Source organism: Gracilinanus agilis, chromosome 1, assembly GCF_016433145.1.
Source record: "Gracilinanus agilis isolate LMUSP501 chromosome 1, AgileGrace, whole genome shotgun sequence".
Classification (NCBI taxonomy): domain Eukaryota; kingdom Metazoa; phylum Chordata; class Mammalia; order Didelphimorphia; family Didelphidae; genus Gracilinanus; species Gracilinanus agilis.
This window is the reverse complement of record NC_058130.1, coordinates 441641104-441665848: the sequence shown is the minus strand read 5'-3', so window position 1 is coordinate 441665848 and position 24745 is coordinate 441641104. Positions and strand designations below refer to the sequence as shown.

The 24745-nt window shown below is 34.8% G+C and overlaps 1 protein-coding gene across 1 annotated transcript in view; it reads left to right on the top strand.

Moving 5' to 3' along the window:
* The window catches only part of CTNND2 (catenin delta 2), a 974829-nt gene that overhangs the window by 459252 nt on the left and 490832 nt on the right, over nt 1-24745 (top strand). Inside the window, exon 6 of the mRNA XM_044665508.1 lies at nt 2687-3251. Coding sequence (XP_044521443.1) covers nt 2687-3251 — 565 coding nt within the window. The remainder of the gene's footprint in view (nt 1-2686; nt 3252-24745) is intronic.

The window sequence follows — 24745 nt, the reverse complement described above, 5'->3', positions numbered from 1 at the left end:
GTAAATGGAAATGCATAGAAAAGAGGTCATTTCTGCCCTGCTCCTAGTGTGACCCTGAATTTCCATTTAAAATTTTGTAAACTATAGCACATTAGAACTCCAAATGGATATGACCTGGGAAGCTATACTTCATACAGACTTTAGCTCTTAGCATCAGAGATTTAGAATTGGGACCTCAGAGGTCATCTAATGTAACCCCTTTATAGATTAGGAAACTGAAGTCCTGATAAGGTGGTTTACCCAGGTTCACATCAGGAGCTAGGAAATGAGCCAAGGTCCTTTGCTCCCCAGTGACATCCTCTTTCCACTGTAACTAGGCTAGAAAATTGAATAGGGGAAAAATCTGCCTCTGGGTAACTCCCCAAAATAATTGTGTGAAAATAGGACATCTCTCTTAAATTGAAGATGAGCGCCCTGAGGCTGGAATCCACTTGAATCAAAACAGTTTCCAAGCTACCCAAACCACATATTTGGACAGGAGATCTAGAGATGTGTCTTTTATCTAATGACCATATTTTCAAATAATTTTTCTACATGAAGGATTTGTTTGTTTTTGACTGGGGAGGAACAGAGTTCAGTGTTTCTGGAGCTTGCCTTTAATGAAGTATTCAGTTCTGTCTCATTCTCCAAGGTGCTGCTAATTAGAGGATCTTAATATTATCAGTTTAACAATAAGTAAGATCAACCCTTAAACCATAGATACCTGATAAAAATCGGAATATTGTCTACCAGAATGTATATTCTATTATTTAGCCTTCCAAAGAGGGTTCATCAGCATAATTGAAACTTTTAAAAGGAAGCATCTGCTGAGGATGGTATCTGTGTCTCTCCCCTTCTCCCTCTCTTCCCTATTCCATCTCTTCCCAATCTCCCGCACTTTTCTCTCTCTCTCTCTCTCTCTCTCTCTCTCTCTCTCTCTCTCTCTCTCTCTCTCTCTCTCTCTCTCTCTCNACCTCTGCTAGCAGAAGAGTCTCTAATTTCTTTGCCTCATCAACTTTTCCCATCTACTTTCAAATCTCCATCCTGAAGGATCTTTTTACTCTTCTAATTGCTTTCTCCCTCTGCTATTATTTACTAATTTAGCTCTGGAAAGCATTTGGGGCTACAGTCAGGATGAAAGCAACCCTGCTAAATAACATCATACTGTACATTTCTCAGTTCACAGCCCGTATGGCATTGCTTGCTCACCCTCTCCCTGTCTCTGTCTCTCTCCCCTTTCTCTCTCCCTATTAATCACCCCTAGTCTATCTTTTCCCCTTCTCTTTCTCTATTCTTTCCCCTGTCTCATTTTTATTTGCTCTTTGTTTCTCTCTCTCTCTCTCTCTCTCTATCTCTCTCTCTCTCTCTCTCTCTCTCTCTCTCTCTCTCTCTCCCCCCCCTTCCTATTTCCCGCTTCACAATTTCCTGCACTCCTTCACTCTCTCTCTCATTTCAGCTCCAGCTCCCTTGCTTTCTCCCCACACAGCCCCTTCTCTGCTTAGTCTCCTCCTTAGAAAAACTTTTGCTTCTTCCCTGAATGCTAGAAGATCTAAGACCTCCAGCATAGAAGTGGTTGACAATGCACAGTTTTCATTCGAATGTAAATTTACCCCTGGACTAGATTCAAGGAAAGTGCTTCCTCTTCCAATCCTTCTCTCCAGCTCCACCCCAGCCCCTGTTTTCTTTTGTGCTGGTGTAAATAAATAAGAGGCAACTGGCTTTCAATCTGAAGACACAGCTGCAGGGGGCTCTTATAGAGAGCTAGTGAGAACTAGAGAAAGATCCTCTCATGCAGAAGCTCATAAAAAAAAATGAGGAGCGGAGTTTTCAAATGTAAGGAAGATTGATTTTTCGCCCTGTCTTTTCATGTCACAATTGTTCTGATTCCTGCTGCATTATATATATGTATATATTTTTAAATATGAGAAGACAAAATAGAATGTCTCTGTTTTGACTTTATCTTTAGAAACAATTTTCAGCTTTACTTGTCCAAAAGGAAGAATCCTCGATGAGTAAAACAGCCGAATAAATTCTGAGAAGTATGGTTACTCTTGGGGTGCTCTTCAGATAAGTATACAACGTGGTTGGTTTAGAGGGCAGAAAGTTTGCAAAGGAAAATTGACCCTTAAAGGAAGATTTAATGCTTGAGTTTCTTGGTAAGACTAACTATTGAATGAAGAGACTTTAAAAGGCGTTTGTTGGTCTGCAGAAATCTACATATTATGACATGCAAATACTTTCACTTCAGGGGGTCAGAAATATAACTTAGTTGTGTAATCAAGTACACACGCATATATAATTTGTCAAGCATTTGGGGTTTTTTTGCACTACATTTATGAACTACTTTACAATCTCCTAAATTCTTTACTACTTCAGCAGATTAAAAGTTGTTTGCCTTTTAATCCGATGCACAATTAATTTGCTTTGAAACCACAGGATGTTCCAAAAGTCTTTTGTGCATTTTTTTTTCAGCTTTAATAGCTTAGAACTGCTCTAAAACTTTTGGGCCACCGATATTTTGGTCGGAAGTTTTCCTGATCTGGTGAAAGTGCATTTTTCTGCGTCAAAGGGGTTAAACGTATGCGGAAGCATACTTTTTTTGTTTTGTTTTGTTTTTGTTTTTGTTTTTGTTTTTGTTTTTTTTTGCTTTACACCTTCCTCAAGTTGTGTTTTCTTTCCTCCCCTCCCTCTCTCTTCTTGACTACAGGGCGCAACTAGCCGAGCAGCCCATTTAGCTGGATCTGAACCCTCTCAATCACATGCTGCCTCTCAGTCAAGAGAGTCCTTTGTGCCGAGCCATGGGAGCGCGTTCCATTTGCCTGACTCCCAGCATTCTTCAGCCCTTTATTATTCCAGCTCCACTCTGCCAGCACAGAGAGTGAGCTCTCCCTTGTCCATGCAGCAGGTAGGCTCTCCCACAAAGCTCCAGCGGGTGGGGTCAGCCTCAGAGAGCACTGGATACAGCACCACACAGCGGGTCTCCTCTCCTAAGCAGTCTCCAAGCCGGCTAGCCAAGTCATATAGCACCAGCTCACCCATCAATATTGTTGTGTCTTCAGCTGGACTTTCTCCTTCCCCAATACGTGTGACCTCTCCACCAACCATCCAGTCTAATATTTCATCCTCTCCTATTCATCAGCTAAGCTCAACCATTGGCACTTACGCTACCCTATCTCCTACAAAACGTCTAGTCCACACGTCAGACCAGTACAACAAGCATTCACAGGAACTGTATGCCACTGCTACCCTGCAGAGACCTGGCAGTCTGGCAGGTAAACCAATTTCACTTCTAATCTTCATGCTTTACTGATGTTTTCTAAAAGACGTGTTTGGTCTAGAATGTTGGTCACCTGTGTGCATTGTGGATTTGTCTGAGCAGTGACTAGGAGCAGATGTGCTTCAACCGAGTTGCAGCTAGTGGGTATGATCTTACCAGCTCTCAGTTAGCGTCTGTAGCAAATGGAAAAAGTGAGAAGCCCCCCAGTGGGAGAGGTCTCTTTTCTCTGCCAAAGCAATGTAGTTCCTAGACTTTGGAAATGAAATTTCATTTTGTTCCAGTTTTAAATTAAAAGAATAAGATAGGCACTTTAGGTAAATTTGGTAAAGATGCAGGTAACTGAATTTTTGTGTACAAAAGGAAGAAAATCTCATAATAAAACTTGCTTTCTTATTCATATATTGTTTTTAAATTGGTTCAATCTCCTTAAAAAATTGAAGTACGGTCAACAGCTGACTGGATATTTTAACCTACAGAGGAAAAGTTACTTGCAATTATCACAAAAGTTTAATGTTACCAAGATGTAAAAATGTATGCTCTAAATATATATTGACTGTCTTCATATGTCTCTAAATCTATACTGACATTCTAAAGAAAGAAATGTGATTGGTGCTGATCTCTGCTGAACTAGCCCTCTATAGTCTTTACAGCTTGTTAGAGACCAGCCTGGCATTGGTGCTTCATTTTTGCAAGCACTATTTGATCTGCCTAGACAAGATAATGTGGTTGAAAGACTAAGGTTTTGCCTTTTGAAACACTTGAAAACTAACCCAGTTATGTAGGATTTTTTTCTTACAAAAACCATTCTAGAATTTCATCACTATAAGAACAGATTCTTTGTTCATAAGTTTCCTTTTTGGACAGAAATAGATGAATCTGAGGTAAAATAAGAAAAAAAAAAGATTTCTTCCGTAAATGAGACAGGTATCCAGGTATCTTTTTTCTTCCTTGTGTAACAATTATCAATGTGCCCTACCTTGGCATAAATAACAGTGTTCAAGCCTGGGGTTTGTATCTGAGAATTAAAATCATTTCATTGAAATGATAAAACTTTGTTATTTTTCCAAATGAAAAACGGTTAGGACATTTTCACACAATAAGAATCTCAGATTTTTGGAGGTGAGTGACCCTTAAAGAATTAATCTAGTGGCCTAGAGAAATTAAGAGAATCTTCAAGATCACATTGCAAAACTAAAACTAGAATCCAAGTCTCTTCACTCTTGGGTCTCAGTTCCTGCCAATCAGAGATGCAAATATTCTCAAACTCCTTCCACATATATAAGTGGTTGTTTATAGAGCTAACTGTGAAATACATAAGAGGAACTCTATCTTTTTATCTTTCTTTAATTTTTAGATATTTCTTAATACATTTTTCTACATGAGCCTCTTTTCAGCTTCTCCACCCTCCTTTAAGGTAAACCAGCTGAAAAAGCAGTATACAGGTTTTTAACAGATAGAAAGGATACCATTTAACTTTGACAGTTGGTAATAATATTGACTATCCAATTTTACCAGAATTGCGTTGTGTCTCTAAACCGACTTGATATGATTGATGGAAGTTATTTTGTATTTCTTAAAATTGGTTTTTTTTTTATTTTTTACTCTGGATAATTTACTATAAGTCTGCCTATGTCTTTCAGAATTCTTTTTACTTTTCAGTACTTATAACTCAGTGATGTTCTGTCATATTCATATGTCATAAAATTGACCATTCACCAATTTCAATCCCTCTCTACTTTTAAAGTATATTTATTTCTTCATGAATGGTAGTACTTTGTCAAACCACTGTAGGTATGGTTTAATTTTTCCCAGGGATTTTTTTTAAGTCCTGTCATTTCAGGTATTTTTGTCATGTTGAGACTTGACAAAGAAGACAAGGCAGGACTGGGATGGAGGCAGGACAAATGGTTTGATTAAACATTAAAGGGGACAGGCAGTTACCATATGTTAGATTACCAAAAAAGGTCAGTGCAGAAAGATCAAGCAGGGCCCGTAGGAGCTAGTAATTACTGAAAGTTCAGACAGACAAAGTGCTAAGTCCAACAAATGGGTTGAAGCAAGGATTGTGAATTTAGAGTAGGAGACAGAGGAACCAAATAAAGGGAGGGGAAGTGGATTGAAAGGCAGGCACCCAGGGTGAGGTTTTAGATAGCATGACATCAGGAATCTATGCTGAAGAAGTCAGAATATATGTGGTACTGTATCAACAAGAAAAAAGCTTAATACTGGAAAGAAAAAACCCTCATTTGTTTTTTTAAACCCTTAACTTCTGTGTATTGGCTCCTAGGTGGAAGAGTGGTAAGGGTGGGCAATGGGGATCAAGTGACTTGCCCAGGGTCACACAGCTGGGAAGTATCTGAGGCCAGATTTGAATCTAGGACCTTCTGACTCTCAATCCACTGAGCTACCCAGCTGCCCCCAAAACCCCTCATTTTTGAAGCACAGACATCCTAGATTCTTCCAGCTCAGTCACAAATTAGTCTTCAAATAATATCCCAAATCAATTAATCAAAATGTATTAAGGGACTATTGTAGATCAGCTATTTGCTGGGGAGATATTTTCTGCCTTCAGTGAGCTTATATCCTCTTAGGTCAATGCAGCACATATTGGGGCCAGGTAGCCAGGGATGGGGGGGTCTTTGTTCTAGCAGTTTTAGGAATGATGACTTTTTCCAATTACAATGATAATATTAATTTGATTATTTTTCCCTTGATTACTACTGAGTAAGAGATACAAAGTGTGGGAGTAGTTGGCAGCCAGGGAGGATGTAACTTAAGTTAGAAGAGTAAAGCATAAAATACCTATGCAAACTGAAATCCTAATATCCCAGTAAAGATTGACTCACCCTGGAATTAGTCCCAGATCTGAGGGGATTATCTCTATATATGTATTTTGGTGGGATGCTATCTTTTCAATTATGTGGCAATTTATTGTTTTAGAAAATTGCCAAGGTCCTGGAGAGTTTCTGTAGCTTGCCTACTGTCCCATACTTAACTGTGTCATTCAAGATCTGAAGAGAGATGTTGGTTCAGATCCTGGGTCCAAATCTGGCCTTTGATACTTCCTAGGGATGTGGACCTGGGTTCTTAACCCCAATTCCTACTCTGTACTTCTCTTCTACCTTAGCACCAATACACAGTATTGATTCTAAGATGGAAGGTAAGGGAAAGCTGCCTTAAATTGTTGTCTCTCCAGGTTATCTGTCAGAATGCTTAATAAATGTTTTTTAATTGAAATTTTAATTCCATAAAAGTTTCTGTATTTGCTGACCCACTGGGTTTTCCATCTAGGTAATAGTTAACCCCCCCCACAAAAATCTTGAGAATAATTATATTGAATGGAATAATGGTTTAGAGATATAAAACACATGTTCCATAGGCCACAGGCCATGACAACATTCCCAAGGACAGTAGAATAAGTTTAAAATGTAACTGGAAAATATTTAACAAAATACACAGTAAAATATAGATAATACTATTCTGTGGTTTTCTAAGTCAAAATACACAGATCCACCTATATGGTTTGGTGGCCCCCTCTTTCTTATTGATTTTAATACAATTGGTTAAGGGTATTTTCCTTCTTTAAAATCCTTCTGGCATGTTATCTACCTCTTTCCAGCAATCAGAAATTTCTTGATAGGATTTGGTTATAATGATGTCTTTGAATTAATTATCACCTTAGTACAATCAACTATACACAGAAAACCTTAAAATTCAAAATTGTTTTCAGAGATCTTTCCAGATCCTGATATAGATCTCAGAATCTCAAATACTAGGGAAGTATTACTTAGAAAATAGCCTCAGATAATTTGGATTCTTCTGTTACAGCCAATTTTCTCTCAAGATTTCCACAGACATCTGAGAAAAGTGAGGGGATTAGGACTGCAAGTGGTTAATTTTGGGTGTGAGTGAACTGCACTGACTCTACCTTGTGACCCAGATCTGGAACTTTCTACTCAAGTATGGGTCTAGCTCAAATTCTGACTTGTGAGAAAAGTTCATTCAGTTGTGGAAGTTGAGAGAAAATCTTATTGCATTGTTTGCACCTACTCCTGTGTGGTTGGGAAGCTGTGCTACCTTTGTCTACTATTTACAGACCCTTAACTGTGGTCCTAGCTTATGCTGATCAGAAACCTTTAGATCCAAAGATTGATGCAAAGCTTTTGCTCACAATTTTACATCTCAAGCAACTCATCTGTCTTTTTTGAATACTGGTATCATTTTATTCAATCAATTATTGTTTCTATGTTCCTTTGATTGCTTACAGATACCTGAGCAGAGTAGATCACACCTCTTTTTCTCATTTCAGGGAATTATACCTATTCACTCTCCCTCTCCCAGTTTGGAAAGTTCCTAATCTTTCCCTCCATCAGAAATCAGATTACCTAATGTTGAATCATTGTTAATTCTTTTCTTTTAATTAATTGATCTTATTTGATTAATTATTTTTAATGTATAAAGATCTTTATTCAGGGCTCAGTGCCAAAGCTGAGGAAGGGAACTGGTCCCAATTTGTTAAGCAGTCAGTATACATTACTTAATAAATCAATACTCTAAGAAGCTAAATCTTTGTTTCTTCAGTCATTTCATTTTTCACCCCTCACATTTCTAATTTCCCACCTTAGAACTCTCCATAAATAATGATCATTTATTTATACTTTCCATCTTAGGTGTTCACAAAAGAAACCTACAGTCATTCTTCTAGAATATTTTTTCTTATCCATTTCCCACTTTTTTTTAATTTAACCATTATATTCCATCTTAAAATCAATAGGGTATATTGGTTTCAAGACAATATATATTGGTTTCAAAACAGTAAGGTTAGGCAATGGAAGTTAAGTGACTTGCCAAGGATCATACAGCTAGGAGGGTAGATGAGGCCACATTTCAACCCAGGACCTCCCATCCCTGGCCCTGGCTCTCAATCCAGTGAATCATCTAACTACTCCCAAATCCTACTTTCAATTATGAAAATCTTTTTACCTTGTCTCATCAATAAGCCTTTTTAAGGAAATCATTTGTTATTAAGGTTTTTTTTTCTTTTATGGGCTGATTCTCTCTATGCCTTCATGACTAGATTGAATAAGCAAAGAGTAGAAAACATCTATTTGGCCTGGATTGAACTAATACATACCTGTTAAAGTAAAGATCAGAATTTTGAAGTCTTAAGAAGTTGCAAAGCATTTTGATATAATTTTGAGACTTTAAGAAGAAGAAAAAATCTTTTCAGTTCTCTGGACCACGCCTATCTGTCCCTTCCCTATTCACTAACAGCTGTCATAGATTATTACACATTTATTCTCATGGAATATTAAGTTTTCAACTATATTTATTTGTTTTCTTTTTTAGGCTGTTATGAAATTTGCCTCTTTTGAGAGTTCTGTTTGAATCCCATTTCTGCCTAAAGAAATTTGGAAACAGTGGGACTTGAATTTTGCTCCTTTGTCAGCTAACCACTGTAGATTTCAAAATATTTATACTATATTCATTCCAGCATATTTTAAATGTTACATAGCTTTTGTAAAGATTATATCTAGATATTTAAAAACACTCCTTAAAAAGATATGAAGATATACATACCAGTTTTATATGGTTATAATTATACATTAGTTTTTCCATGATTCTAAAAAGTTATTAAAATGTGTTTATATGGCTATTGGAAAGGAGTTATTATTCATCTTTCTAAAGAAATTGCCATTTTCTTTTATTTAAACATACCATTTGCCTTTCTTTTAATGAAAGATATGCAATAAAATGTTATGATTGTCATAGTTGATTATGTTACAGAAATCTGATTTGATAAGTGGTTGATACATTAATATAAGTTCTGAATATATTAATTATTTCTAAGACATTTATATTATTTATTAGAACCTACTTTCTTTTCTAGAATCTTTGTGTTTGTTCTTCACAAACTGTTCTGATTTTAGAGAAGTAAGGGTAATCTGTTGAAAACAGAAGAAGTAGATTTATTTATCACAGTTGTGAGTTCTCTTAAATTGTGATGTTTCTTCAGGGATATGTATATATTTACATATAAATATTTATATGTGTACATATAGTAGTACAGACATGTAACTTTGAAGATATCTTGAGGTTTAAAAATGTCAGCATGAACTAATAATTCTCTCTTTGATTATGTAGTATATAAGATAGTATAGACATATAACTTTTTTAAATAGGTAAGAGCATATCATAATTTCTAGGTTGCTCTCCTGTCAACACTATTTATAGTTACTACCAAAATATTACAGAATCTTAGCAATTGGAAAGGACTTAGGTGCTTACATAGTCCAATCAAAATGTCTTCCCTACACATCCTCAGCAAGTGTGCATCCAGATGTCCCATGAAGTTCTCAAGTAACTGTGGGCTTATGACTTCATTAGGTAGACAAATTCATTTAAGACAATTTAAATAGGATTGGAAATGAATTTTCATTCTTTCTAGACGAAAATTGCCTCCTAGTCCCTTCCACACATTTATCCTTGTTCTTCCCTATTTGGTCAAGCAGAAAAATTTGCCTTGACCTGAATCTTCTTCATTCAAGGGCTAGCTCTCTAGCCACCATCTCCCACTCCCTTTCCAGATTCTAGCAAAACATGTATAATCTCTTTTTTAGAGACAACTATTGCATTAACTGTTGATGCTCTTGTCACATTATTGTCAGACTTTTTTGCATAAATTCCATTCTAATCCCATCTCCCTCATTGTACTTTTATAGTTGTTGTTTTCCTCTTTAAACCTTAGTGCAAGACTATGAAACTTGATTAGGGGAAAAATAAAGATTTTAACCAATTTCAGGCCACTGTTCCAGTCTGTTGAGAACTTTTAAATCCAAAATCTGGATACGATATATTTCATGTGGGTATACAGTATACATACATACATATATATATATAGTATATATATACACATACATACTCACATATATGCATATATGTGTTCTCTCTTCATCTTTACATGTTATTGACTTAAATATTGAATAGAGCTGGGCCAAGGACAAATCTGAGGTTATGTCAACTTTAGATGTGACTTCATTTTGTTGTCCTTAATATATTAATCAACACTTGTGTGTTCTGGTCTGTTAGCCAAGTCTAGATTCATCCAATATATTATCATCAATATCATATCCCTCCATGATTACCTCTGAATTTCATCAGAACTAAATAGATTTGATTCTATAATTCATTTAACAGTGTCTAGGATATTCTGAATGCTTTATTTATCCTCTAGTTTGCTGGCATGCCAGAACCCAACATTTCATCTTAAACAGTTGCAGAACAGAAGCAGAGACTTCTTTGATCTGGTAATTCATATTATGTGGTACTTCATGATCTATAAAACTCCTTTTTCACAACAGGCCCATTTGTTCTCATTAAGTAATTTTTCTGTTGTGTTTGACTCTTCATAACCTATTTTGGGATTTTCAGTGGGTTTTTTTTTGGAAATTTTATTTATTTAATTAATTTAGAATATTTTTCCATGGTTACATGATTTATGTTCTTTTCCTCCCTTCCTCCCACTCCCATCCCATAGCCAATGAGCAATTCCACTGGGTTTTACATGTGTCGTTGATCAAGACCTATTTCCATATTATTAATATTTGCATTAGGGTGATTGCTTAGAGTATACATCCCTAATCATATCCTCATCGACCCATGTGATCAAGCATTTGTTTTTCTTCTGTGTTTCTACTCCCACAGTTCTTTCTCTGGAAGTGAATAGTGTTCTTTCTCATAAGTCCCTCAGAATTGTCCTGGATCATTGCATTTCTGCTAGTAGAGAAGTACGATGTCCTCCTGGTTCTGCTCCTTTCATTCTGCAACAATTCTTGGAGGTCATTCCAATTCACATGGAATTCCTCCAGTTCATTATTCCTTTTAGCACAATAGTATTCCATCACCAACAGATACCGCAATTTGTTCAGCCATTCCCCAATCAAACGGCATCCCCTCATTTTCCAGGTTTTTACCACCACAAAGAGCATGGCTATGAATATTTTTGTACTATTCTTTTTCCTTATTATCTCTTTGGGGTATAAACCCAGCAGTGGCCAAATTGCCATCCAGAATGGTTGGATCAGTTCATAACTCCACCAGCAATGCATTAATGTCCCAATTTTGCTTTGACAAAAAACAACACCCATTCCTATTGAAAACTCTAGAAAGTATAGGGATAGAAGAGTCTTTCCTAAAAATAATAAACAGTATATATTTAAAACCATCAGCAGGCATCATCTGCAATTGGGATAAATTAGAAGCATACCCAATCAGATCAGGTGTTAAACAAGGTTGCCCATTATTACCTCTGTTATTTAATATTGTACCAATTTGAGATTTTCTTGAAAGAGATACTGTAATGGTTTGCCATTTCCTTCTCTAGCTCACTTTACAGATAAGGAAATTGAGGCAAACAGGGTTAAGTTACTTGCCAAAAGTCAAAGAGGTAGTAAGTGACTAGGGTCAGATTCAAATCAGGAAGATGAACCTTCCTGTCTTTAGCCCTAGAACTCTCTACTGAGCCACATATCTGCCCTAACCACAACCCTAAACCAATCCTTTTAAAAGAAAAACTGTCATGAATTTTTATCAATAGCCCCATTCTTGCTTATAGTGACAATTTCTTCCTTAAGTGCTCATAAACCATTCCTCAAAAAATTCCTTCTAAACTTTTTATGGTTGTGTCAAGCTCTCTAGCTTGAGGAGTCCTCCTCAGCTTCTTTCAAAAAATGGGATGATATCAATTCTATTCTTGTGTCATCTTTCTTTTGTACAATTGCTCTTCTTAGATCATTAAAAAAAGAAAACTGTCTTGCTTCATGTTCTTTCATCATTCTTGAGTATCGTTTGACCTGTTTAATGGACTCATTGAAGATGCCCAGGCATTTTCTTTCCATTTCCCTATGTATCTTGATTTTAAATTTCCTGTTAACTATATTTTATCCATACTTAGTCTAAAAATAATGCTCCTACACAACAACAAAAAAAAAAAGAAGCAGAATATATAGTGTATAATTCAGTTATTTATCTGACATTGATTATTACCTTCCCATTTACCTCCAATTAAAGGCCTGATTCCATTCTTGACTATCTCCTTACCCTTAATGTAGCTTTAAAAATATCTTTTAGTAGCTTTATAACACTATTATTCTCCTTAGAAAGGTGATGTTAGTGGATTAAAACGTTTGTCCTGGAGCTAGGAAGACCTGGATTGAAGTGCAATTTATGATGTTTGTGTAACTATGGGAAGCCACTACCTCTGAAAACCTCAGGCAATTTTCTTAAACTAATATCATGTATTACTATTATCCACTTCACATCACATTTCCAAACATGGTTTCAATATATTGTGCACCAGAGTAAGAAATTAAATGGGATATATTTTGGAGTTTTGTCTGTGTGTGTTTACAAAAAAAAAAACTTTTACAAAAGCTGTAGATGACACACTAAGGCTAGCAGATGACACTGAAAATATTTAGAAATACAAATGTATATTTAACCCAAAATTAACCATAAGGTACTATAAACACCCCATATAAAGAATAAAATAAACCAGACTTCTCTGGTACAAAGGGAGGGCCAACAAATTTTACATGGATTTTCCAGATTGTGGGAGTGCCCCATCCCTCACACCCACCATGTGGAAGAGATTCCTGTATATAAATAGATCACCATCTGTATTGACTGTATTCTACTAAGGAAATCATAGATCTATGACCCCTGCTATCTTTTAGTTTTTAGTATAAACTCCAATTCATACTGAAATTAACTAATCTTATGTAACTATGATAATCCTTTGTATTCTTCTTTAATTTACTTTCCTTATTTCCATTTCTTATACTTGTCTTCATTAAACCTGAGTTTGAGGATGAATTCTTTGTTCAGTCATATCAGTCTCTTAAAACATACATTTTTTTCCTTACTGAATATAATCCATTTCAGTTGCATCACTAGAATTGTGTTTTGACATCTTTCTATATCCCTTTTGAATATACTCCCCTTTTTGTAGTCTCTTGTTATAGGTTCATAGCTATCCTATATCTGATGAAATGTTAGGGACTAGCATGCCAGCAAACTAGAGGATGAAGTCTAAAGCACTAGGATCCATCAGAAATTAGGTAAATGGATCATCTATGTTTTCACAGCAAGAGCTCTTCACCAAGAAAGTAAATAATCTACCTTTTGGGCTGAATTGATTCCAAGTTGAAAAGATACAAAGAAATTGAGATCTGAATCACCAACAAAGTTTCCACTGATTACTTGTATTCAAAGATTGTATCTACATTTTATAGCCCAGGCCTAGAGGATCCTTTAAGTAGCTCTAAGCCTTCTTTTCCTTGCTACTCACCTTTCAATGTTTGTGTATCATTCTGAGTGGCAGTAACTTGTACAGCTACAGAAATTATATTATAAAATCATGAGAACTATTTTAAAATCTCTTTGTCCAGGAAAATGTGACTTCCTGTATATTAGAACCAATTTTAATGACTCATAAGCCTCTTGTTAAATTTTCATTGTAAGCATTTGCATGGTTTTCAGTGTTCAGCATTTGCACATCAGAAATCAGAAATCAATACAAATTAGAAATTGATATATTACTTTCTTGATTGTATAGACTAAAGAAAATGTCAAAAATGCAAATTATACTTAAACTATTTCTATATCCTACTTCTGCCAGAGTGTGATTATTAAACCTTACAGGCAAGCTCCCGTAATGAAAAGAAATATTGCTTGAGTTCATCAAGAATGTTCCAAAAGTCTCAAGAAATTAAGTAATCACTGGATATTTGATAGCTTTAAGACAGTTAATAATAATAATAATAATAATAATAATAGCAATAACAACAACTTGAATTTATATACTATTTTAAGTTTTGCAAAATCCTTTAAATTCCTTATTTCATTTGAGCCTCATAGTATCCTTATGATATATATATATATATGTGTGTGTGTGTGTGTGTGTGTGTGTGTTGTATGTAAGCATGTATTATTAAGTTAATGTTAAAGTAAGTAGCAGTTATATGGATAGCTGGTTGATAGGCACTGCTGAAAATATATAAATATATGAAACAAATTATTTTGTTATTATGCTTAGAATTTGATTATATTATTTGGAAAATACTTGATTTTGTTAAGATAGGTAACTCTTCTGTTGATTAACTTCAAATTCATACCACATCTTAGTAGGTGGTTTTTGTGAGTCAATATGGCCAAGTTTTTTTTTTTCTCCTTGAGGAATGAATAATTTAAGATTAATGGGAAAAAACTCTTATGAGATTTTTTAAAGTAATTTTTTTATTCCTTGGACATGAGTTGATGGAATAGACCCACTATTACCCAGACAAAATTTCAAATATCATTCTCACAGTTTAGTGAGTCTTTCTTGTACATCACTAGTATCACACTTGAGAACCCAAGGCCATCCCCATCCTCTGGCAACTTTTCTTTTTTAACATTTTTTAAGTTTATTTATTTATTTATTTAGAATTTTTTTTTCCCGTGGTTACATGATTTGTGTTCTTTCTGTCCCCTCTTCCCACCCCGCTCTTGTAGCCAATGAGTAGTTCCACTGGATTTTACACGTGTCGTTGATCAAGACCTATTTCTAAATTATTAATATTTGTAGTAGGGTGATCTTTTAGATTCTACATCCCCAATCATATCCCCATCAAACCATGTGATAAAGCAGTTGTTTTTCTTCTGTCTTTCTACTCCCACAGTTCTTTCTCTGGATGTGGATAGTGTTCTTTCTCATAAGTCCCTCAGAGTTGTCCTGGATCATTGCATTGCTGCTAGTAGAGAAGTCCGTTATGTTCGATTGTACCACTGTGTAAAATGTTCTCCTGGATCTGCTCTTTTCACTCTGTATCAATTCCTGGAGGTCATTCCAGTTCACATGGAATTTCTCCAGTTCATTATTCCTTTGAGCACAATAGTATTCAATCACCAACAGATACCACAATTTGTTCAGCCATTCCCCAATCAAAGGACATCCCCTCATTTTCCATTTTTTTGCCACCACAAAGAGCACAGCTATAAATATTTTTGTACAATTCCTTTTCCTTATTATCTCTTTGGGTTATAAATCTAGCAATGGTATGGCTTGATCAAAGCTCTACCAAACTTTTAGAGCCAGACTTGAATGGAAAACTTACATATGTGCCAACCAGATAGTTATTTACCCTCAAGTTCTTTCATCTGTTTTCCATGAATTTTCTGAACTAAAAGTCAGATTGTTTTTCTAAAGGCATGTAGTGACATAAGTGAGTGTTTAAGTACAATTTAGACATGAAAACACATATAATAGTTCATATTTTATAAAATGTTATGGTTCATCATGACTCTCTCCATTACTACTTTGTGAAGTACATCATAATAAGAACATTACTTCCATTTTACAAAATAAAGAAATGGAACCTTAGGGAGATTAAATCACTTGTCCATGCTCACATAGTTATTAAGTGTTCAAGCTAGAATATGAACTCAGGACTCCTGATCTCAAGTCCAAGGCTCTTTACACTCCCATGCTACCTTTCTCCCAACCTTATGGGTTTCAAATTCCATGGAATCAAACCCCATAAAGCTTTACCAACTTGTAAAAACTGTCAAGGAGAATTAGAAAGCAAAGATCCCACTGAGTACAGTAGTTCCTTTATTTTTACATCCTCATTTCCCCTTAATGCATAAGTGCTACATGCTTGCTCTCCTTTTCCATAAACATAGAAAACTAGTTTACTGATGAGTAAAGAAGTCTTTGACTATCTTTCATAGATCTATTTTTGATCACTGGTGTTAGGAAGTAAAAATGGTTCCCCCGGGCATCTGACTGAGATGTTACCGAGTCTGCTTAATGCTTTTCTACCTCAGTAATTTTCTGCCCTTGGAATATCATCTTATGGGTGTGGAAAGAACGCCAAAATAATATTAAGGAAGCTTGTATTCAAGACCTAGGTCTGTCGTTTACTAACTATGATTTTAGATGAATTACTTTGCCTTTCTGAACTTCAGGGTTTGGTTTGGTCTGGTTTTTCCATCTGTATAAAATGGAGTTAACAAGATGACATCTAATATGTAGTTCATATTCTAAGATTCCTATACCTAAGTTTCTGTGGAGTTGTGGTTATGTCTTACCATCACTGAGATGCCTATTGGGTCATTGAAGCATCCACCACAGCACTGGCCACAAAAGCTCTTATTCAACACAATGACATTGACACTGTAAGTTGATTCTTCCTGGGATTGGGCTAGAGCTATCTTCTGTGAATAAGTGATTTGGGAGGTAAAAATAAGCACTTGTCTCAGTGGTCAGAGGAATTGGATTCAGATCCCACATCTCAGGCTTACTACCTATGTGACCTTGAGAAAGTCACTGAACCTCCCTGAGCCTGTTTCCTCATCTGTAAAAGAAAGCTAATGGTGGAATAGATGGCCTTTAAGGTCCCTTTTAACTCCTCATTATGAGATTTTATTACCCTACCATGTGTAAGGAGGTATTCTTTAACTTCTCTTATTTCTGTGCAAAAGTCTACCTCTGTCAGGGCCAGAATTCTGGAAGATTTGCTGGTATTAGGCACCATGAAACATGAATTCTTTTATTTGAATTCTTAGGGGTTTGTTGATTTGGGGATTATAGTAGAAACTGGCATGAAAGCCTGGTCTATAGATGGAGCAAGATAAGGAGGGATCAAAGGCATATAAAGAAGGGTAGTAGTGTAGATGGGTGAGTAAGAATATTGAAAAGGACAAGGGAATGATCATGTATGTGAAATAAGTAATCACTAAGCTCAAAAGCATTCTGTCTCTCATTTCTGTGCCTCTGTACCTCAGAATATATTTGTTTCAAAGCTCAGCTCAAATACTATCTCTTATGATAAAACAAAGAAACAAACCTTAGTCTTTCCTGATGCTCCCTCCTTTCTCCTTGCATATCTTCAGTTATTAAAACCTTCTCCTTCCTTAAATTATCCTTTATTTAATAATCTGGATCCATGACATAGCTTTCGAGTGGAATGTAAGCTCTTAAGGACATGAACCATTTCTTTCATTTTTCTTTATATTCCCAATGCTTACACTGAGTGGGCATTTAATAAATATTAATTTAACAATATGGATAAAATTAATGTTTGTGAAAAATTCCAGAACCTCTTTTAAAAACTAACAAAATTGCTTGTTTCCTGAGGATTAATATAACTAAAAAACCTTGCTTTTCTTTGTAATTGTTGTCATGCATTTGATATGACCTCTACTAAGTAGATTACTGTTAAAAGACAGAAGCTATTGTTAAATCTGGAGTTTATAGACAGTCAGGCTCAGCTCCTCTAGTGGGGGAAATTGAGTAATGCAAATTTATACCAGTCCCTGGGAACCTCAAGTCTTTTGTGTCAGTCTGTATTATGAGAACAATGATATTCTATATCTCATTTCATTGCTCATTCACCCCACCTCATATGGTTTGGTTAATTTGGCCCCATTGAGATATGTAGAGTTGATTCTAAGCAGTCATTAATTCAAGTGTTCATTGTTAAGTTAACAAATCAGCAAGATTAGTTGATCATAGACCTGCTTTGCATCCACATGCTTCATGTTTGTTAACTGGTATGCCAGATACAATACTACATGAACAGTCAGTAAAGTGTTTAAATTCTTATTAAGAGCAAAGTTTTCTTTCTTCTCAAAGCAATGGATTGGATTAGGACCAGAGAGTTAGAAAGAATTTCACAATCTAGCTAATTCAGTCACCCCATCTTACAAATGAGAAAACTGAGAATCAATTGATTAAATGACTTGGCTTGTATCACAAAAGGAATAATCATAGAATGGGGATTTGAACCTTGGCTTTCTGACTCCTATGCAATACTCTGTTCATTACAGCATCTGCTTAACATTAATAAAATCTATATAAAAAACACTGGATGACATTTGATACAATAGAGGACAATTATGGATCAGTGAGATGTTGATTATTCCTTTACTCAAATATCTATAATTTATTTTTTATTTGTCCTTATTTTTATTTTCAGTCTTACATTTTCTTCCCCTCCCCACTTCAGGCATTCCCTCTCTCATTCAGAAGGCAAGAAATACGATACATATTATACATATGAAGTTATAAAAACATTTCTGCATTAGTGATGTTTGGGGGGAAAACCAAGACAAAGATGAAAAAAGTATGTTGCTATCTCATATTCTTGAGTCCATCATAAGTCCTTTGCAATTGTGGTACATCATTGTCTTGATAGGATTTACTAAGTCTGTCACAGTTCACTTTCATTACAATATTGCTGTGAGATCCTCACATGCCTGTAGATTTGTAACATATGGTGCTGTGTCCCTAACGTGACAAATACCTTTCAGATTTCTTTCAAATGTAAATAAGAATGTCTCTTCATTTAGCTGAAATATAAAACGGGGATTCTTGATGGTGGCAATTGTGATTTCTGTTTTTTGTTTTGTTTTGTTTTGTTTTTCCATCTAGGACAGTAGTTTCTTGGGAAATTGCTGAAAATCGTGTGTTTTGTTGTTAGCTAGTAGTCATCATTAGAGCATCATGAGATCTGACTAGAACTGTTGAAATTCTCTTCACTTCAGCATTTAATAACTACCTACCCTGTACAAGGCACAGACAAGAATTAAATCTTCCCTGCCCTTAAGGGGTTGATAGTCTACTGAAGGTCAATGGGGAGGGACATAGCAGACTCACAGATAGCTGTGATAGACAGGAAATTGAGGGAGAAAACATTAACATACATTAAGATCAAGAAACATTTCACAGAATAGAAAGATAACAAAAAAACCCCAGCAAATCACAGACATGTTCTAGTCTGTAATACAATTCTGCAGAGGGAAAATGGTCTGGATTTTTGTCATTAATATGTACTGTTCATTTCGAGTTCCTTGGATTGTTTTATAGTTCTTATTTTTAGTTCATAGGGTGGGCTGAAAGGACGATCGATGTTGTTAACTTTACCATAATAGATCCCATTCCTTCCCATGTGATAACCAAAGTATTACAGTGCAGGGAGGGTGTGCATACAATTTTCCTAGTTGTATTTTGAAGCTTCTTTGTAACTTCTGCAAAACAGCTCAAGCTTTGGGGGTGGGGGGGTGGGGAAACATGTCTTTTATTACCAACCATTTCACTGGTGTCCATTCATTTACATAGTATATACCCTTTTGCTCAAATTTCTGAATAATATATTGCTCTAATCTTATCTAGTAAAATAGCTATTTGTAATCTCATCTCATCCCAAGTCTAAGCCCAAGAGAGTATAAATTACTTAAAAGAAGGAATTCTTTTTTTTGGACTCAATATAATATTTTTGGACTAATATAATACAATGGCTTGAATACAGCAAAAATGTTTATTAAATAAATATGTATTGAATTTCTATCAATCTACTTATTAATATATCATTTATATGGCATATTAGTATTTATAAAGTGTTTTCCTCACAAGAATTTTATGAGTAGGTATAAATACTGTTTATTATTCCCATTTTATTTATAAGAAAACTAAGACTCAAGGAGTTTAAGGAATTTGACCAGTCACAGAAACAAAACTAAAAATGACCTCAGTTCTGTAGAGATGAGGTAAATTGTTACTTTTAATGTAAAAGTCAGTTTAAATCTTGAATAGCTAAATAGGAAATGACTGCCAACTTCTCAAAAACAAGTGTGATGATGATTCATGGCTATTTATCCCCGTATTGATTATAAGCAGTGTTAATGAAGCCAAGGACATGGGGATTTCATTCATGGGTGATCTAGTGAGATTCTTTGTTCTATTACCTGCCCACAGCCTACTCTCTTCCCCAGTGTAAGCTATCTTACAAATAAACAAACATTCATCATTGAATGGCTATGGTGTGAGGGTATGACTGGATTGAAACAAATCCACCCCCACTAAGTGGTATGGATCCTACTGATAGCAAGTCAAAAGCATTAAAGAAATGGGGAAGATAGAATTATCCATAAATACTTATAGAGCAGCTCTCATTTATTACCTAAAGAATTAAAATTTTGCATTTGACTTGCTATAGTTTATATCTCTTTAAGACTTTGCAATAATCATTCAGTTATATTTCTTAATCTACTACTGTACATACATTCCAATTCCTTAGACTTAAAAATCTTGTCTTTAATAAAAATTTCAAGGGGAATGTGACTCTCTTTCCAAAAACCTTCTTTAATTTCATAATTATTCCTTCCTTTCCTCCCAAAGTAATTTTTCATTTCTCAGATACTATAATAGAAATAGCATGTGTAATATTTCAAGTTATAGAAATTTAGATGTAGAAACCAATCTTTAAAAATAATTAACTCATTTTCTGGATGTTCTATTTGAAGTGAACAAAGCCTGTTTTCCCTAGAGTGCCATAAAAGGGTTACTTTATGAATCTTGGTGAAGAAAATCAATAGTATAAACCTCTCATGTACTTAGATGACTGAGTGGGGGTGGGGAAGATAAGTTTAAATTAGCATTACAAAAGCTGAATTTTATGTTTTTAGAAAAAGTGATGGGTCTGTATTGCTAAAAGCATGCATTTAATACATTTCCAAGTAATAAGACCCATGGCTAAGACCCATAGTTTTTAGGCATGCTACTTACTATATTTTTAATAATATATAATTTACATCATAAAATGAATTACAAAGAGAAGGCCATGCCCATTCCTCCTTTTGTCTGATAGTAAGCCCCAAATGGTACATATATTTTAGAATTTCAACTGTGCCCTTCAAAGGACAAAATCCCATGTTCACAAAGGGAAACATATCATTATATTCAACACAAATTAACACTTTAAAAAGATGAATGGCATATTCAAGTCCCTGGAAACCACTGCTTCAGTGTCTGTGCTGCTTAGCATCTGAATGCTAAAAAGGGTGAGCCTTCTAGAGTGACAGCAGCTCTCTTGTTCTGGATCACTTAGGTGGAATATCAAGACTTATGGTAATTATGATGAGATGCCATCTTGGCAGGAAAGATAGTGGTGAAAATTGTTGATTTTTAACCTCTCTTTGATTGGTTTTTGTATTAAATATGAATGACAACATCTATTTAGGGATTTTACTATTCTGAAAAGACTTCAGTTAAGTCTATTAAACTGAGCAGTTAATCAAGCAAGCATTGCTTGGTATAATTTGCTAATTAGGGGTGGCCCTGATCAGTGAATGAAGAGTGATCCAGGTTCTAGTCTTATCTTCCACTAATTAATTGTGTGACCTGAGAAAACCACTTTACCTTAGTTTCCTCATCTATAAAATGAAGGATGTGGATTAGATGGTCTCTTTTCTTTCTTCCAACTCTAACTTTCTATGTTCCTATGTAGGAATGAATACTACAATATTATTTATAATAAGTATTCATATTTTTATATACCACTTTAAGGTTTACAAAATAATTTATAAACATTATCTCATTTGATCCTCATATTTGCCAAATGGAGTTATACCGATAGCCAATATAAGCTAACACATGACCTCTAGAGTTCTTAACTTTTTTGTGGGTAATGAACCGCTGTGGCAGAAGAGTGAAACTTATAGAATTTCTCAGAGTAATGGCTTTAAGAGCACAAAATAAAATACATAGCATTATAGAAGGTAATCATTATATCAAAATATTGTTGTATCTGTCCATCTAAGTTAATGGGCTCCATAATATCTATCTATGGATTCTTGAGGGTGGATGGACCTCACATTAAGAACCCTTGGTTTGAAATAACCTATTTTGGAAAAGCATAGCTGTCTTCCATTCTGTAATCAGTCACCTTAAAGTTTAGAAAAATCAAAGCTTCTATTAATGATGATTTATGTTTAATTCATTATTTTTCCAAATTCATTTGGTATCAATTTATTTTTCCTGCCAATGCTAGTTTTGGGGGAAAATATATTAAATAAGTTAATTAATTGTCAATGAATGTAATTCTTGTTATTTATCTTAAACTTAACTTTGCATAGCTTTCAAAAAGTGCTCACAAATTCATGATTACTTCTTTACTATCTACCTCACCCTACTTCTTAGCTAGAAGAGACCAAATTCTTTTTCATTTGTTTACTTTGCTGCCCTTTGGGAACAGCATGGTACAGAGCAAAAAGTAATATAGTAGAAATCTTTATACCTGAATTTTAGTATTGTCTCTGCTAACAAGTGACTATGACTTTGTAAGCATATCATGTCCCCCTTCATTATACCTTAGTTTTCTCATCTGTAAAATGAGGGAATTGGACTATATTTCTCAGATCTCTTACAGCTCTAATAATTCTGGGGTCCTATCATATTGTTTTCCCTTCTCTGAGGTTTCATTGTCTTTTTTTTAGGTACAGAGATCAGAACTATACAGGATATTACTGTAGTTGAAAACTCAGATCATAATTAAGGCAGCACAATATTTTCTCTCATTTCCATTCATTTTTTAAAATCACACCACAATATTTATTTTAAAGATATTATATTCACAGTATTCGATCTGACTTTCAAGTTATAACAGGACATTAGGCTGACATTCTCAAGGAATTTGTATCTATGCTTGTCTCTGTACAGGTGTGAGCATATTTGCTAATATTTTCTCAAAATCTCCTTGAAGGGAAGAACTCTATTAAATACATACTTTGGATATAGAAGGGACCAGAGACATGATACATGTCCAACAAATGCTTACAGATTATAGAAAGAAAAATAGAAACATGAACTCTTTATTCTAAGAACAAATAACAAAGGGTATTAGCAATCCAAGATAAACTTGTCTAAGATTAAATCCATCTCCAGAGGAAGTAATAGTAGGGACTAAATGTAGATTGAAACATATTATTTTCCTTCCTATTTTCTTCATGATATATATATGTATATATATATATATAACACACACACATATATATGTGTATATATATATATATATATATATATTGTTCCCCAGCATAACCAATATGGAAATGTGTTTTGCATGATTGCACATGTATAACCTATAAAAAATTGCTTACCCTCTGAGAGAGGATGGAGAAGAGGAAAGGAAGGAGAGAATTTTAAATTCAGGATTTTAGAAAATGAATATTAAAATTGTTTTATATGTAATTGAGAAAAATAAAATATTATTTTAAAATAGGATATATTATGGTAATGACCCAAAAAATAAGAATGAAAGGGTAGGACACAGTCAGGGTTAACTTGTTTGGTTCTATCTCCTCATAGCTGGCAGTGACCGATGGCCAGAACTCATTGGCAGGCTGTCCCTGATATTCTTGCTAGCAAACTTTGAGTAGAGAAAAAGAGCATCTCTGTTAAAATTCATGAGCTTCTTCATTAAATGAAACTCTTACCTGAACAAACATAATACACTTCCCATTCCATTGTAGGTAGAAGCAACATGACCCAAAAAGTCTCCAGGCTGAAAAAAATATCAGTGACCTATTCCAAGAAAATAATGTGATTAGATACCGACATTACTCATTATACCCTCTTTCCAATGTCTATCAAACAATGAACTTAACAAAAGACGTCTGTTTTCAAGTCATTCAAAAAGGGAAAGTAATGTTTTTTTAATGGAAAGAAAAAAATAGCAATTGAAAGGAATATATCCTTCTACAGTAGTTAAGGTCATATAAGATACTCTTGTTACTGTCTGATGATGGGAGTTTGATCTCTAAATTATGTTACTTAATAGAGAACTGAACAATGTTTGGAAATCATCAGTTTATTGAATTTATTTGGTCAGAAACTGGGTGATTTAAAATTGTTGCCTTAACTTGCATGAGAAATCTTTAATAAGAAGCCATTGTTAATTATTTCTGTTTCTATGGGTTTTACAGGCCAAGGATAATTCAAATACAGTTCACCTTAGCAAAGGGATATGGCCTGAACTTCTGATTTCATTAGTACCTGTAATCCTTCCACCAGTATGGGTCAGCAGCTTCTCTGCTACTTGCCCAAGTGACCTAGCCAGTGTGTTCATATGGGCCCCTCCTTGCACTGCTGTGTTCTGTATCTTGTAGGTATCAAGACCAGCTCTCTATAAATTATATAACACAGCATCACATTTTATGATAATTATTAAAAAATATATATTACTCTACAAAGCACTTTCCTCAGAATAATTCTCAACAAAAGATGTAGTGTTACAATTATTATGCAAATTGTCTGGAAGAGTAAGCTGAGGCACAATGGGGGTAAGGGATCTGCTTTGGCTAACAGAACTAGTTAAGTGTTCAAATCAACACTAGCATGTCTTATAGCTCTAATTATGGTGTCCTTTCTATGTTAGGCACATAGAACTAATATATAAGCTAGAAATTACAATACATAATATGAATACTATCTTTTCTTTAAGAAAACCCACTAAGGGAAAATATGTAGGCAAAAACCTCCCCATAAATTGATAGTAATTATTCTTTAGAAAAAACTTGATCATAAAATTGCTTTAAATTGTAGATTTCAAAATAGTATTTTAAGTATTTGTTTTGTCACAGTTTGAATTGTTCACACCTGCTTAGTTACAC